The sequence below is a fragment of the Xiphophorus maculatus genome, chromosome 6 (assembly GCF_002775205.1).
Source record: "Xiphophorus maculatus strain JP 163 A chromosome 6, X_maculatus-5.0-male, whole genome shotgun sequence".
Taxonomy (NCBI): domain Eukaryota; kingdom Metazoa; phylum Chordata; class Actinopteri; order Cyprinodontiformes; family Poeciliidae; genus Xiphophorus; species Xiphophorus maculatus.
This window is the reverse complement of record NC_036448.1, coordinates 21,148,951-21,166,194: the sequence shown is the minus strand read 5'-3', so window position 1 is coordinate 21,166,194 and position 17,244 is coordinate 21,148,951. Positions and strand designations below refer to the sequence as shown.

The 17,244-nt window shown below is 40.4% G+C and overlaps 1 protein-coding gene across 2 annotated transcripts; it reads left to right on the top strand.

Moving 5' to 3' along the window:
• Positions 1-1,024: 1,024 nt before the first annotated feature.
• On the top strand, positions 1,025-16,653 carry LOC106699846 (neurturin-like). Of its 2 annotated transcripts, XM_023334916.1 has the most exons (4): positions 1,025-1,132; positions 1,283-1,725; positions 12,328-12,613; positions 13,121-16,653. In XM_023334916.1, the coding sequence occupies exons 3-4, from the start codon at positions 12,355-12,357 to the stop codon at positions 13,552-13,554; spliced, it is 693 nt and encodes a 230-aa protein (XP_023190684.1). In that variant the 5' UTR covers positions 1,025-1,132; positions 1,283-1,725; positions 12,328-12,354; the 3' UTR covers positions 13,555-16,653. The 2 variants fall into 2 exon arrangements, with proteins under 2 accessions (XP_023190684.1, XP_014326986.1); XM_014471500.2 differs by having other exon boundaries at positions 1,025-1,725.
• The last annotated feature ends 591 nt before the right edge of the window (positions 16,654-17,244 follow it).

Genomic DNA, 17,244 nt, shown 5'->3' with positions numbered 1-17,244 from the left:
CCACTACATGCACCAACAGCACAACCAGTTTTAGGTCCTTGGTTTTATGTCATCTGAACTTAAAAGCCGGCAGGAAATTCCTCTGGTATTTCCATTTTGTTCCCACTCATTTCTAAAGTATCTATGAGGCATAGAACGTAAACACTGAACCACATCTTTGCCTGTAAACTATGATTTGTGTTGACACTGGGCTGAGTGTGTCCAAATGAGTCATGTTGTTAGAATAAGATAATTGTTAGCAAATAATTTGCTTCCTGTTGTGTTGCTGGTTTATGTTAAAATTTATTTATCCATCTCTGGCTTCAAACACACTTCTTGAGCTGATTTATGAAGAAGGTTTACGCTCCCTAAAAGCAACACCTGTGGAGTTTCGTGGCGTCTCCTCCGATCTCCGATCCATCGGTTAGCTCATCTCTAAACAGGTTGGATTCTGTTTAGACGTTACCGACCCCGCGCACCTGACACATTTCCTCTGGGAACAGGGTATTTATTTAGATTGCAGTCTGGACTGCCTGATACCTTCCAAAAGTACGACCATCTGCTCCTCATTTGCCACTCGAGGGCTCACGGGCTAAAACACGGGTCCGGAGAGGAGGGAAATGTGAGATCCTCAACAAGAGTCATGGTTTTATCTCCAGCCGACTCCAGATTGAATCATGAAACACTTCTTTTGTGTTAACTTTGTTTAGATGGGTTTTAATGTTGTCTCAGAGCCTTTTAAACCAATTGTGAACTTTCCTAATTCCCCCTAAATGATTGGAAAGCACTTGCTTCAGCAGACCCTATCTGCCCAGTTGAGGCTATTACCAATTGCCTGCTTAAGATGGCAGACTCCCTTGCGGCAGAAGGTGAATGTAAGCTCCTGCTCAGGCCAAAGCATCCTTTAGTGCTCCTGGAGTTAGAGCCAGGAAGATTAACATATCAGGAGTAATCCGACTCGGCCCACAAGCACAACTATGGAGGAGGAGGAGCAACAGTTTGAGGGGGGGAGAGGCAAGCAGAGGCATCAGAAAGAAGCTCTCTGCTCCACTTAGAGTAACCACGCTCTCCCTCCTCACCCTAACCCATCCTCTCAACCCACAGAGTTCCCCCTCCTGGGAGCACAACAGAGGACCTGCTGCTGGAAAAGAGGGTAAGATGTGCATTGTCCTTCCATCAGTGAAGACAAAGTGCTCTGAGGGGACGCGAGTCCTTCAACATATGGGATAAAAGTTAAGACATCTGTGGGATCTGTTTATTGCATGCCACTGCACCTCAGCTCTGCTCTCTCCTTCTGTTTTAGGTTAAAGGCTTTTCTTTTTTGCAAAACAGAAGAGCAAGAAGTTCTGCGCGAAGAGACATGTTGACGGGCGTTTTCTGAACCGAAGCCTACAGTCCCTTCAAGCTCTTTCACCCCCCCTTCTTCTTCTTTTGAATGGATCAATCTTGGTGCCACAAAGAGCATGCTTACATTCAGAGGAATGTTGATTTTGATCTTCACCACTCAGAAGAGTTCAATGGAAAAGCAAATATGATCGAAGAATAAGACATCCTGGACCTGAGTCAAGTCAGGACACCTCCCGTACTCGCGAGGCGAAGGAGTTGACACAATTCATGGGAAAAAAGAAGGACTCCTGCCTGTGCTCCTCACCTGTGATGAAGATGGACGTACCCAGTCAGCACTTGCCTGAGGAGGTCAGCTGAAGCCGACGCCACGCAGCTAAGTCTGGATTAGCAGGCCGAACGGTAAGGACAGCGCATCTTCTTTTGCTAGTTTAAGCTGGCAGCTTAAGTGGGAAGGCGTTAGGTGCTGCTGACAGAGATGCCTCTCTAAGTGCCTGAGTGGCAGAAAACACACGTTGGATTATCTGTATCAACAAGCGGCCCTCACTGCAACCACATGACAGCGGTGCGCAGCAGCCAGGCTGGCACGAAATGTTTGCAGAGTAGTGGCCACTGATTACAAGGGGGCATGCCACCAAGCTGGAGCAAGCACAAAAATGACAAAAAAGTAGATAGTTATTGTAATTATTTCACTCCCACTATGCAGACACATTTGTTTTCAGAAATGAAAAGTTTGTTTTTTTCTGTCACTCAACCAATGTGGTGGTGTGCCTCATTTTCATGCATAGTTGCTTTCTGGTTGTTCCTTGCAAAGGCATTAAGTCCTCCACTCATTTCCTGTTATAGAACTGCAGCTTTATCAGTTTATTACGTGGATTGAGATAATAAAATATTATATGTGCTGTAAAAAACAGTGAAACCTCTCTTGGATTATTTTTATCAGAGTGTTGATCCACTTTGCACTAAGCCCATATCATACGTAGAGATTACGCTGTATCTAGCTGTGCCCCAAGAGGCCTGATCGAGGTTAAGCCTAAAGTCAATTGAGGCGTTCAACTTTCATAACCTGACAAATCTGATTGTGACAGGAGGGAGCTAAAACGTGAGATCAACGACGCACCAGCACAGATTCTTCTTCCCCAAAGGTCTACTTTCCAGAGCAACTGTAGCGTCTTAACCCCAAAGTTGAATTAGGTGTCTAAGAGCTCTCATTAAACAAATGTCCTCAAAGAGTAAATATAAGCGGCTATTATAGGAAGAACAAGCACGACATTTTAACCACAGCACAAATCAGACAAGATAAGAAGAAAAAACAGCATCTGAGGTTGTTCTGTCCGGAACCACAATATTAACACTAAGCATGAGCCGTTTACCAGTAAGATACATCACAGTTTTTAAATCATTACTGTATGCTCCTTTTATAAAGATTGTGGAAGCTTCTAGACTTTTCCCTTGTTTACCAGGAGAGTGAAGTAGATGAATCCCATTCATCACTGTTAAAGTAATGCTGCTTTAAAACTGCAGCTGGTTTGCAAAGTTAGGGTTAGTTAAACCTGTGACTTTGTAAAGAGCAGAAAAGCAGGAAGATGCAATATTCTGCACAATGAACACTCAAAAGCTTTTACTTTATTATTATTTTGGATTAAGTCTGTATCAAAGCCAAATCAATAAATCCATAGCATAATTACAACTGAAATAACCAATATGGTAGCAATAGGAATATCTGAAATAAAAGCAATGAGATCAATTTCTACGTCTCAATTGGCATTCAATAAACAGATGGAATTGTTATACGAGTATCATGACTTTGCTGATTTTTTGCCAGTAGGTATATTTCAAAAGAGATGAATTTGCCTCTACATTTCAAGACAAGGACACACTGGAAGCCTTCTTTCAACCAGCTGACCAAGTGTCCAGCAATAAGGGTAGAGGAAAATCGGCATCACTTTTTCTCTTTTAAAATTCAAAAATAAGACGAGCTTTCAAAATACATATATATTTTTTCCTATGGTCTTCATTTAATAATTAAATGTGAAGAAAATTCTAATAGTATTTTAAAATTAAACTTAGGAAATGATTAAAAGGTTTACATTTTAAGGATCTTATATTAGCAGGTAATGTTAGCATGGTTAGTATTAAGAAAATTGAAGTTTCTTCAAGTATTACTGAGAGAATGCAAATCCTTAACTCAGATTTGCAAAAGATAAATCAACATTTTCACAATAAAAACTTTTTCACACTCTTATTAGGTATCTGCTTAAAGTCTTGCTCTCTCTTGCTGTCCGGATATATAGTTTGCTTTTAAATTACTTTTTACATCTCTGTGCATTTTTGGATTTCTCGTTCTAACCACCACAGTTATGGTGAAGGTTGATAAAGAGTTTTTTTTCATGCAGACACACCGTCCACAACAAAGTGTTTATGTGAAGAACACGGTCCTTCAGTTTTCTATCGGCTGGTTATTGATCTCGGCTGATCAAACTGATTTCCAGTGAATTCCAGTCAAAAGTCAATTTCTTGGTGCACCTCTACTTTAAACCAGGACTGTGGTGGCAGAATATTTGAGCAGTTTTGTAAAAATAAATAAATAAATAAAATAAAATAAAATTATTAAAACCTCCATACACCTTAATTTCAATAACCAGTCAATGATTAGTTTGTAAAAATCCTCATGCAGTACCACTCTTCTGAATCCTGGAATGTTTACAGCATTACATATAGCGTTATATTCAGTTCTTTCATTGAAAGTGCTCCACATTTGAAAGTGGAGTTCATACAGTGGCAGATGGCCACCAAACCTTCCGCGGCAGAAACATCGACCTGTTTAACAAGGGTTTAGAGTCGATGCTGTTGTGCTAAAAGAGGATCTGGCGTGGACAGATTAAGGTCCAGAATAGCAGCTCAGGGACTCTTCTTTAGAAAGTAGCCCACATAACATCCATCTCTGTAACACAAATAGTGATGAGGCAAGATTGTTTCTAATCCAGCTGTCATGAAACTTTCTCTTAATCTGTTAGATATGGAAATGTAATCAACATTTTTTCTAATAGCCAGGTATTAAATGTGCACACAGTGCCACCTGGACAGCAGCAGGATCAGTAGTGGTGCCCTGTACAAGGCTGTTTGTCAACTATTAATCTGTATTCATCCACAAACGTAAGTTTTTTTAAGTCACAAAGTAGAAAAACACAAGAATGTGTGAAATGTGTGTAAAAATGTGTCCTAAGTAATGAACAGCAGCTCTCACACTAACAAGTTCCAGGCTTTATTTTAATGATCCTTTGGTTGCTGTGTGACAGAGCTCTAGACAATTGATGTGGCTGCACAAATAAATTGCAAAGCATTTTTTTTACCTAACTTTTTTTAATTTCATCAAGAAGAACAAATGCTGATAGGACAACAAGTCCTGCTTCAGTTCACCCAAATTGTGTCGCAACTGTTTTTGAGCGCCAAAACGACAGATCCGACTCGCAAAGGTTGTCGCTTTTCTCATTATTCCGATATTCGAGGCGTTTTATAGGAAGAGGCGCCGATTCTCTCTCATAGCATGCTGGCCTACCCCTTGAGTTTGAGGTGTCGGATGGATTAGCACTGACACACACACACCCCCACCAACACTGCAGCCAGGTGTTTGTCCACGTGACTGAAGATAAACCCGGCAGGCATTAGTGCTAATCCCGCCCTGATCTTTGGAATATGTCCCCATTACCTTCTCCAGGCACTGTCCCCGAGCCTCCTGATGCTCATTTAAGAGAGGAAAACACAAGACTAGGCCTCTATGGTACTCCATAAGAAAGTTGTTTCCCTGCAACAACCCAGTAGGCGCCTTTGCCACCGTTTGTTATGCTGCTGTTATCTTTCCAACGCAGGTATTTTACAAGGTGTGTTCAGTGTAGTGCAGAAACAGCCGGTCGCATGGGCGGAGCAAAGCATTCATGTTCTGTAGGTAGATGCCCCGGTTGTGCAGTGGCATAAATACATGTACACACAAACACAAAAAGTTAGGCCTGAGGGGGATTCTTATTATCAAAAGGCAGTGGTATTATGTAATCTGGATAATCTGGTGTTGGGTGATGTTGCTGTAGGAACATGAAAGCAGAGAAGGGAACTCTGACGAACACCGCAGGGTTGGAAAGTTTATCTGTGCACGTCTGCGTCAGATGATCTGAGAAAAGTGAAACCACGCAACGGCAGTGTATGCGTGTTTATGGAATGTGTGTGAGTTACTGAGAGACAGAACATTCTGTATTTAGGGTGCCTATAGGAAGAATGTTAGAGTAGTGAGGCACAAAAAGCTGGTATCTGCACAAAGAAGCTCTTCATTCAGTTCGTCTGTGATCTCTCTAGTGTTGGTCCAGATCCAAGCCGGCAGACAAGAAACTCCCCCCCTGTCTGCTGGTGTTAACCACTGATGTAACCTATGCCCACTTTGACAGTTCTCTGCTTCATCTTCGATTGGCCGTGGCATTGTGTTGAGTTTCTCCCTCTGGCAGCAGCAGGAAGGAAGGATGCTACTGCCATGGCGCTGTAATTACATTACTGTCGGCTTAGCGGCACCACGGCCACTGACCCAATTATTTCTTGAACACGTCAATTTTATTGTGTCATTTGAGATAATACAATCTTTGAGTAGAAACAAGAGCTCAGTTAATGTTTGAGGACTGGCCTACAACTGCATATTGTTTGCGTTGATGCATGCATAATGCCTCCGGGATGGTTTCGAACATTCTTGAACACATTAATTTTCATGTGACTTAAACCTGATTAAAAATCTGTCAAGGGGAAGATGAGACACCTGAATCAACAGGTAGATGTTAAAGTAACCTGTCTTAATCCAATGCCACGTCAATGCTGGTTAAAACCCCCAATTTCTTTTGTCACCCTTTTGCTCTCCTGTTTCAGCTGGTGGTGATCCACATTTTTGTAACTTTACGCAACAGGGTTACACCTCAAGTGTTACACTCTAAGGCCTAGTATGCCTGTAGCTGGGTCTTTATAGAAATAAATAGTCTTGCCACTCCATTTAAGAAATATTCTACACACAGGATCGGGTTCAGAAAAGTTTTCATCCACATGAACCCGCACAAATCCAGCTCTGAGCGTTGTTTTAAACATGCCAAACCCATAGGGGGCAGTGTAGAGCAAATTTAATACATGTCAGCCAATCAGAAAACAACCACAACCTCTTGTTAGGAATTAAAAATGGCACCAGGAGGTTCATTTGTGCAGAGATGTTTATAGGTTGAATTACTTATACATAGTTTTTAAAGTTAATAAAACACAATACAGTGTCAATTGGGAATCATGTGCAAGGAAGTAGGCACACTGGCGCATTATTTGTCACAGACTGTCATGCGTGGGATCCCAGATCTCCATTTTCAAATGTACACAACAAATGCAGAGTTTACTCAAATCTTCACTTTGGTCACAGTTTTAACAAATAATAATTTTTAGTGATATTAAAGACTTTTTGTGTGGATAAAAGGCCAAAACACAAAGTGTGTTTGTTTTCTCAGATAGCTGACGGTGCATAGACGAGGCCTAAAAACACCCAAAGACTAACAGTAACTAACGGTTACAGTTTTAATAGAAAAGTGTCAAGGTTCAACTTACCTGTTTGTAAGTTGAACCTCGATTCAACTTACAAACAGGTATTGAGTACATATACTGAGTAAGTGGTTCTTGTATGACAGGCACCCTAGGGAAGATGGACTAGATAGATAGGATGAGACTGGTGGAGTAGATTGATCCTGCTTATAAAAACAAAGAAACAGCTCTTAATTAAGTAGCAAATGATAATGGCACAAAGCAAGTATTTACCTCGGTCTTGTGTGGCGCCCTGGGCAAAGCCACATGCTGTACTGTGCCGTATATGGGCATACTTTTCTGTAGGTCAACATTTCAGGTGCCATTTCTTACATAAAAGTTGTGATATTGAAGGCGTTAGGCTTCTTTGGCTGGAATCAGGTCTTTTGTTCGTGAATGAAAGATTTTCTCAGCTTGTTTTGGGCCTTGCACCTTAAATCACCCTCTGTTCCAGCACAGCAGCGTGCAGGGACACATTGCCACGTGATGCTTTTGTGAAGAGCCAGACATGTTGAGGATGTGTGGGAGCTGGTTGAGTTGTCTTTGTAGCTCATCTGTACTTTTATGTCTCTTATTGAGGATGGGTTTTCCTTCTGGTGAAAAGTCCTCTGGGGTTCCACTGTATCCTCTGTGTTACTGTTCCTCTCCGTTTGGGTGGTGTCTTTCCATTTCAATTCAAAAGAAAACCCCAGTGCCTCCTTCCCCTCCTCTTCTCCTTCCTCCCTATCAGTATCCATGTATTTATGTCCTCAGCAGTAAAGGCCAGAGGTAGATATTAAATGTCTGAGCTGATTAATTTTCCGTGACCATCTGAGCAAGCTGCCGAATGCTCCCTGGCACTTTTATTGCTGGCAATCGACTGCAGATGTGACTAATGTGTTTCTGAGTGGAGCAATTATGACAATCAAAGCGTCTTCAGGGGACGTGAGATCAGCGTACGGCGGCTCGGCTTCGTCCAGTGTCAGCCACTGACACGCCGGAGGCCTCATCTCCTCTTGACGAGGTAATTGTTTTATCGAGATGAGCCGCCGAGTTAACGAGCTGAGGACACTGACGCATCGCTGCGGTGTGAAACGGCTAACTCCCGGGGATGAGTAATCGCCCCAAACTGACCTATTAATAGAAGAAACAAACAGTGATCTCAACCTGGGCCGTTCATCATAACAAACTGACTCTATTACTATTGACAATTTATCACTCTGAACAGGAGCAAGGGGATTTTTCTGAACGTTTCTACAGTGGGCAGGTTTTAAATGAGGAACCCGAGAAAAGAAAAAAAACAAAAACAGAAGATGGATGGATAGAGATAGAATGTATTGTAGGACAAGGAATTAAATAGAGGATGGAGGGAAAGAAAAACACAAGAAGGGTACAGGAGACGAAATGAAGTAGGAACACAAATAGAGAAGAAAGATAGGACACAAGAAAAAAAGAATGAATTAAAAGATGGAAGGAAAGGGTGTTAGAATACAAAGGAAAGAAAAGAAGAAGGGGCATGACAAAAAAATGAAGGGAGTTAGCACAAAAGAGATGGTAAAGTAAAGGAAGTAGGAAAAAGGTAGGAAAAATGGACAGAAGGAGGGGAAATATGATGCAAAGAGGGACAAGGAAGGAAGTTAAGAGCAAAAAAGAAAGATGGAAGGTCACAACGAAGGAAGCTAGAAGATCAAGAAAAGGAGAGGGATGGAAGTATGTTTAAAAAGGATGAAAACAATGAAGGACATAAAGGGGGAGGAAGAAATGAGAAAAACATAAGGGAGATGGAGAAATCAAGAAAGGATTAAAAGAGAACGCAGTACATGGAGGAACCACACAAAGGAGGATAATAATTTACACAATTTGATAGGGAATAAAGTCTGGAAAAGGGTATTTCCGTCTTTATCCAGGCAGGGAAAATATTGGAATCCAGTTTCATAGTGCAAAGGAACCTTGCTTTGTTTTTCATTTAATATCTACTTAAAGTTGCTGCTGTTACTTTTAGTTTTATTTAAACAGGTGAGTTGATTGAGAACAAATTCTCATTTTCAACAACAGCCTGTTAAAAAACCCCATTAAATTGCATAAGACAGAAAAATATCATAAAACAGTGAGAAAATAAATTGTGTTAAACCAGCAGAAACATGGAACATCAGTTGATCTTGTCTGGTGATCAGAATGAGCAGTAAGGAGTAGATGTCAGACGTACCCTAGGGCTGCTGCTCCACGCCTGATTTACATAGACTGGACATTAAACGAGGTTGTTGGGCGACACGTTTGACTGTCAAATGAATAGTATTGTGCAGAGACTCCTCAGCATCTCAGACCCATATGGAATTATGATTGATGAGTTGAGCTTTAACTGATAGACTGGTGGTCCATGTTTACACATCGTTTATCCCTCGGCCGCTCAAGCATGGAGTTTGTTTGTGTGTTTGTGTGTGTCGTCCAAAACCCTAACATTCAGTGGTTTCTATAATTTGCCCACAGCTCGTTAAAAACAAAAAAACAACTTGAAATGCATTAAGCCCTCTTTTTACTGTACTCAGATTTACAGATCATATTTATGCTGTATTTTCATTCCTGTAGTGAACCAGGCGGCAGAAATATGTGGCTTTCTCCCCTTCACTGTAAACAACCCGGCAGCCTGTACGTATATGCTACAGGCTCCAGTCTGGCAAAACGCTTTGCGAGACTGGTCTGGATTTGCTTTTAAGTCTCTGCCAGCATACCATTTCCGAATCCGAGGAAATGCTTTGCTCACTTGTCACACGACATGAAAAATACAGCAAAATGTCTTGAATACCAGAATGAGGGCTTGAGGAGGGAAGGGGGAACGTTAGGCTGGATTACTCTAAATTGAGTTTTTGTGGCGGCTGTGGCAGGAGGGAGGGCTGGGCCATCCGTGATAATGGGATCTAGGCAAACACATGTTCGTAAGGGCTTCATCAAACACTACTTAGCAAATAGGTGTGGCCAAGAGATTCTTGTAATGGCAGGAATGTGTTTGCTCTCTTTAAGGAAACATTCAAATAAATTAAAGAAGTTTATATTGTCATCGAAGCAGAGAAACGGTGAAAAATCCACCCAGACAGCATAAGTTTGACGAGGCAAACTTTAAACACAAACTTCATTCTCAAAGACCAGGAAGTTACAAGACAGCATATTCAATTATCAAAAAGTTTCTGAAAAACTTTAACAAGTTGAGGGAAACACATTAAAGAGATTCAAAATTCAGATTCTGCAACATTACAGAAGGCCAACAAAACAAGTCTGATGATAAAGAAATGTTTTGTTCTGACTCACTCATGAGGAAGCCTGCTGACTTGACGGGAGTTATACAGATAGTTGTGGACACCCTCCACAAAATAGAAAAGGAATTGCAAAAGAATCTGTATGAATTCAATCATATTAATGGAAAGATCAGTTGAAGTGACAGAAAAAGGTGTACCAGTAAAAAAAGATAAATACAACCTAAGAGCCACTTCGAGAGTTTGGGAGAGGTTCTCAAGGCATGGAGTCAGATAAATCAGGAACATGACTTTGACTGCTGCTTGGTGGTCCAAAGCCTCCTAATCAGAAGAAAGTAAATGTTGCATGCCGCTGGTCTACCAGGGTTTCCACAGTGCATTATAAACCTGGCGGGCCACCAGGCTTTACTTGCCCCCCATTAGGCTAAGTGTTGTTTGTTCATTTTAAATGGGGTTTTTATACACCAATGACAGTAAAGACGGATTAAGCTAGGTATAAAGTGGTATAAAGTGTACTCACTGAACTGGGCGGGAGGGGGTGCACACCAATTGCACTGTCCCTTCACATCATGATGGCTGCTTGTGCATTTCTGTATTTTTGTAATTTTAAGCATTTTATAAACACAAAAAGCTGCTAGTGGATTGCCTTAGTGTCCCTATCATTAGGCTTGACAGGTTTTGTGGGGGAAACTCTGTCAACTGTGTTTTTATCATGTCAGTGCAAACATCTACCAGGAAATGTTAGAACATTTTATGTTTCCCTCTGCTGTCAAGCTCTCTTGGGAAATTTATTTGATTTTTCAGCAGAACTTTGCCCCTTCAGACACTGCCAATATCACTGCAGTTGATTGGCTGGTTTTAGATGCATCTCTGATCCAACACAGCTAATCAAATGGTTCAATTACCTCTTCAAGATCTCATCACATTTGGCAAAGACCTAACGAACCAGTCATTTGATTCAGAGCTATTAGAGCCATCTGCCTTCTTAACACCTGAGTAAAACAACATCCTGATCTCTTCCATGCTACGCTGCTATTCATGCAACATGAGCTCCAATCATGCGTTGAGCTCCTTTACTCTGCAAAACTTATTCAGTAGATTAACATTTCTGTATAAAAATTCACTATTTTGAGATAGAAAATTTGGAGTTCTTATTTGTAAGCGTTGATCATAAAAACTGAAATATATCATACAGTTGGTAATGAATCTGTATTATGTAAGAGTTTTACTTTTTAGATGAATTACTGAATAAAGTTACAGTTGATGATATTGAAGGCTTCTTGAATGTGAAAATGTACAACACTGGTGTCCAAACGTTTTACCTTAAGGGCCAAAATGTGAACATTTAAACTAGTGGTGGACCACAAAATAATTTTTTTTTTTTTAAAAAGAAGAAAAACATAGTTTGTGACAGTTTTCCTGTTCAACAATAAATCAATATGAATAAATTTGTATGTCACTAAAGATCCATAACATTTTAAAGGCCTTTGGACTGTTGCTTTATTAAAAGAAAAACAGACAATTTCCAAATTTATTGGGGTCATCAATTGTTTTCTATTTTGTCGGGACAGATTTTTTTTCTTTCTTTTTTTAAAATCATTGTTGACTTGTTGTCAGGGGACAACCAAAATCATTTCAAGGGCCTCAAATGGCTCCCCATGCCACATTTTTGACATCCCTGTTCTAAAACCTCTGGCTTGATCAGTTAAAATAGTTTAGAAATTATCAAAAGCATTAATGTGACCAGAAAATATTATTTTAATTTAATTTCAAACAAGTCAGACAAAATGAATATGATATTTTCAACATCATTACAACCATTCTTACAAAATAATGCTTTACTTGTTTGTAAAGCATTTTAACTGCCATGTTGCTGAAATGTGCTATACAAATAAACTTTATTTATTTATTTTTTAAGTATTTTTTTTCTTTAAATACTTGTGTTGCCCCCTGATGGAAGCGAACCCTAAATGCAGAGTCACGCCATTATTTTATATATCTACAGTATCTGCTCTTCCTTCAGACAAGCTGATAATAGAATGAAAAAAGTAAATGCATGCTAAAATAAAAGCCCTGATAGAGAAAGTTACAGAACTCTAACAGCATACATGGGTTATCACATTTATATCTGTTCTTCAAATTTGACAAACTATCTGAACTTTGTCCCTTTGTTGTCTCCATCTCTCTGCAGAGTTTCAATGCTCCCCCACGTTTTAAGATGAAGTTATGGAAAGGTGCTACTTTTGCTTTCGTGCTCTGTGCTGCAGCCCTGTCCACCTTCCTCATTAGAAACATGGCCTCCATCAGAGAGTTCAGAGTCCAAGCGAAACATCCGCGGGCATCTTCTTCGTCAGAACCTTCCCCCAAATCCTCTTCAATATCTTCAACTGAACCACGAGTGCTGCCCTGGCAGACCGAAGATCTTCGTCGGAAGACGCGCTCAACAGGCAACAACATGAACTCCCTGCTCTCAGAGTGTGAGAAACGCCATTTCTTTCATCTTGTTTGGTCTGGTTTAAGATAAGGAGTCATGGGAATAGGTTGCCACGGTTCAGGCAGAACACTTAGTGCCTGACTCGTTTGTTTATAGAGTAGGTTGTAACATTATAAAACAACCTATGCACCTCATACTTCACCGACTCTCCATAAGGGCTTCACAACCGTCAACAGAAGGGAATAAATTGGACTTTGGCTTCATACACCAGTTTATCAGCTAAATGGCTTCAGGGAAATGTATTGCTTCGTCATGCTGGTGGAGATACGATGCAGAAACACAGTGCAAATGCAAGAAAAATAAGCAAATAAGAGTTCATCTGTTGGCACATGTAGTTCATTGTTTGCAGCGACTGTAACGCCCTATCTCACTCAACCATCGGTTCTGTCAAATTTGATGTTTTGAATGTTTGGTTTAAAATTACTAGGAAGTCTGCTGAATCTCCCTCTGTGTCAGTAACACATCTGTTGATCTTTCTCATCTCTTTTAGTTTCTGTGATGCTGCAGAGCTTTACAGAGGGAGAGCTTCAGCACGTGCTGGAAACCTTGCTGGACAGAAAGAGAAGGAGAGACCAGTCCCTTGGCATGACCCAGACTCGAAGGACTAAGAGAGCTCACAAATCCAGACCTTGCTCCCTTAGGAAGCTGGAACTAACTGTGACTGAACTCGGTCTTGGCTTCGAGAGCGACGAGACGATACAGCTGCAGTACTGCAGTGGTCAATGCGATAAAAAAAAGCTGAACTATGACCTCGTCATGAAGCATATGGTCGAAAAAGGCATTCTTGGGAGGGGTCGAAAGAACAGAGTTAGCAAAGAACCCTGCTGCCGACCCACTAAATTTGAAAAGAGCCTTGGCTACTATGGAAATAAGACCCATAACATAATATCTAATGTATCAGCGAAGAGCTGTGGGTGTGTATGACCTAAAGTAATGAACTTCTCACTTCTTCAAGCTGCTCCAGGCCTCTGCTGAAAGATCCATAAAGGGAGACAAACAAGGGAATATAAACACCAGCAGAGAGGAAGAAACCATGGGGGAATGTTTGTGGCGTTTCCATGGGAACCCTTTTTGACAGAGTAACTTTGAATGAATTCGCCTGTCATCGCCAGTTGGAAGCAGATCACATGGATGGCGAGAGCCATGTTTGGATTCCACGTAAAAATGAAAAGAAAATGACAGCACAAACAAATACATGTTTATATCTTTTCTATCTGTGTAGTGACACTGTAAGCTATGGTGTTAACAGCAGTTTAGCAACATGAGGTTTGTGTCTTTGTAGTCATTTGTACATGTTTAGATTAAGAACGATGCGCCAGGGTGGATCGGACCATCGCTGTTACTGCTCTTCATTCAAATTCCTATCAAAACTTTATGGCTTATAGACGCATCATCCCAACAAATTACTAGTCAGGCACATAAAAAAAGAAAAAACCATTGAAGCCATAAAATAAAATACATGTTAATTTAAAAAAAAGTCACTACAGCACAACTTACACAGATATATTTTGAGATGTGTCCAAAAAGATGTTCAATTGTTTCAGTCTAAGAGGATTTGTATGTTTTATGTTCTTATTGCTACTAACTGCAGCTTTATTACACAGGGAAAACAAAAGAAGTGTTACTTATAATTTATCAAGGAAAGAAATATTTTTGCTTTCGTCCCTGGTACAAGACCCATAATAACTGCATTTATTGATAGTGTAGAGGCTCTCAACGTGTTCTTGTAAAAAACTTCCTCATCCGCATTCTGAAGAACAAATCTTATATTTTCCCCTAATAATCAACCAGGCACCCCTGGTGCAGATATGTACAAAGTCTTTATTGCAACAGGATAATCTCAAGGTAATATTTTCAACTTGAGTGCATTTATGACCATGCTAGGAAAATACTTATTTTGACATAAATCACTGTTGGCGCAACTTGCTGGTAAAGCATTGTAATGTAGAACTTGGTCTTCACAGAGCTTTACGTTCAAGGAAGTGCTAAAGAGGTTATAGTAGTCCACCAAGTTTTTAATGGGTGCATCTAAGGATCCTTGTGTACCCACAGCAAGAGTCATGCCTGCATTCTTGGCACAATGTGTAGTTTATTTCCAGCATGGATTGGACTCAACCAGAGTTGCCTCCAGTCGCCAATCCAGTTAATAGAGAAATTCGTCTTTGGTTATTGTAGATGTTGTGGTTCAGTTGTCTTCAGCCTCATAAGGCTGAAAATTGTGGCCTGCAAGAGGGTCAACTAAAAGATGGAGGCCAGTCTCTGCCTCAATAAGAGGAGAAATTCAAGTATCTTGGAGCTGGGTTTGGATGGAATTGAGCCTCGTCTGCAGTAATTTGACCACTTCTCCAGATCGTCATTTGTGGAAAGAGAACAGTCAAGAAGAAAAGCTTACAATTTGATTATCCATCTAAATCCCACCCTCACCTATGGTTCATGATATACACTAGACACAGGTCTACAAGATCAGTGTTTGGAAAAACTCCTGCTCCTCCCCACTGAAAGATATCAGTTGATGTGGTTTTGGGCAGGATACTGCCTGAGAGCTGTGCTTAGGAAGTCTTTCAGGTAAATCTTCCTTTGAAGAGACCCCACAGCATATCTCTCGAACGGACCATGCATCACTTCAGTCCAAAGAGCCCATTGGGAACCCAATAAAACTTAGCAGGGTAGAAGAATATCAGGATTTGCCTTCTAATCTTGTTACTGATCTCAGATAAGCAGATGACAATGACAGGATAGATTATCTCTGACCAGTCCCTTTTGCACCGTGTCTCTAAATGATCCAAAGTCATGGGTCCTGTCTTATGAACCCCGTACTTGCAATAGGTTTTGACTCGATTTAGGTCTGGAGACGGTCATGGCCAGGTCGGTGTTGATTTGGCCCTTTGCTTTGGATCACTATCATGTTAAATGATCCTATATGGACTCATTTTCAGTTTTCTGGCAAAGTTCACCAGAGTTTATTAAAACCACCTGGTATTTTGAAGAGTTAATCTCATGTAGTCTAGCATTCTCAGGACCTCTGAAAGGGAAACGGGCCCCAAAGGATCATAGATCCTCCACTGTAATTAACAGTGGCGATGATGCGCTTTCCCACATATTCATTTTGAGTGTCGGTGGCCAAAACGCTAAATATTGATGTTAGGCTAGGGCGTTTCCTGACATGCTCCCAATAAAACAGTGATGTAGATGGTGTCTATTGCTTAGCATGGGATTTTCCCTTAGTGGATAAATGTATTCAAATTTAATGTTATATTTTCCCAACTTTTTATTTAGCTTGCCATTATGCTACTGAAATAAAGCATTTTTATTTGTTGTTTTTTTACATATCTTTAACAGGAGTGCCGACCAATATGTCTGCATCTCTACATCCGCTGGAATCATTTTCACCAAAAAATATGCCAACAATTCAGAATCCATTAAACATCTCCCCTCAAGCTTAAGATAATTTAACTTGTTCAAATTGTGACCCAGGGTGAAGTTTGTGACATTTTTCTCCAGAACCAGGTTTGACTGATTTGCAAAGATGAAAAAAGGAGAAAGTGGGAACCAGATGAATGGTTTTAGGAAGAGGTAGTGGAATGTTTTCTTTTTGCTCCAAGAAGCAGAAAGCTGAAGTTTTTACCCATCTGTAAAGCGTTTTCTGACCCATGACCCACTGTACTGTACAGCCTTTCAACTGGCCCTGAACATGCCTCTGTGTTGTGTTGCCTGGTAGACTTTTAGGAGAATAATAAGCTGTGTACATGAATAATAATGCATCCTTCTCACCCTCGGACGTCCTATTGTAGTTTGAAATAACTGCCTGAAGTACAGCTATTGTTTTGCATATTTGTTTTTCCTCATGAGAAGGTAAAAGCGAGGGGTGCTGATGCGGTGCATCTATGTTGTAGTTTATATTGTATTTATTTTGGAAATAAATTATAGATTTTCATATTTATTAAGATTATTACACATAAAGGGGACAGCTTTTTATCATCAAGCAACTGTGCCAAAAATGTTTTATCTTACACTCTATATTGACTGCTGAATAAAGATAATTTTAAACATGTGAATGATTATTTCTCCTTTGCTGCACATTTTCTTATCTCAGGTACTTGATACGTATAGTGAAAAGCAAATGAACAGCTAAAGATGCAAGTTGTTGATCGGAAGATTAAAAAAAAACAAAATCTGTAAAGAAAGTTAAGATATCAGCCATACCAATGATCAGATTTCAATGAATAAACCATACAGCAGATTAAAAACAGAGCAGCATTGTCCCAACACTGCATCACAATGTAAGATTCACTTTCTGAAATCGTGCTTCTCAACAGCTCCACAGCCAGGGTCTTAAACAGCGCTGGTGACAAAAGCTTAAAGCGCATGGCAGGTTGCCAGGCGGCTTGAGTTACGGTCTGCAGTTACAGGAAAGTGGACGGCTGTCATTCTAAATCTTTAACAGAGTTGGAACTTACTTTTTCTCAGTTTTTAAGATATAGATCTGCTTGTGTCAGATCTACAATCTCAAAGATCAAAACCAACCATGAATGGATTCTAGTCGCAAAGTTGTAGAGCACCTACATCAGAGATGGCGACTCGAGTTGGAGAATAAAAGACTTAAGACTTGACATG

Excerpts from the sequence above, each read along its gene's own strand:
- LOC106699846 (XM_023334916.1), top strand. The coding sequence starts at position 12,355 with ATGAAGTTATGGAAAGGTGCTACTTTTGCTTTCGTGCTCTGTGCTGCA. Across the intron at positions 12,614-13,120 it reads GAACTCCCTGCTCTCAGAGT|TTTCTGTGATGCTGCAGAGC; the intron begins GTGAGAAACGCC and ends CATCTCTTTTAG.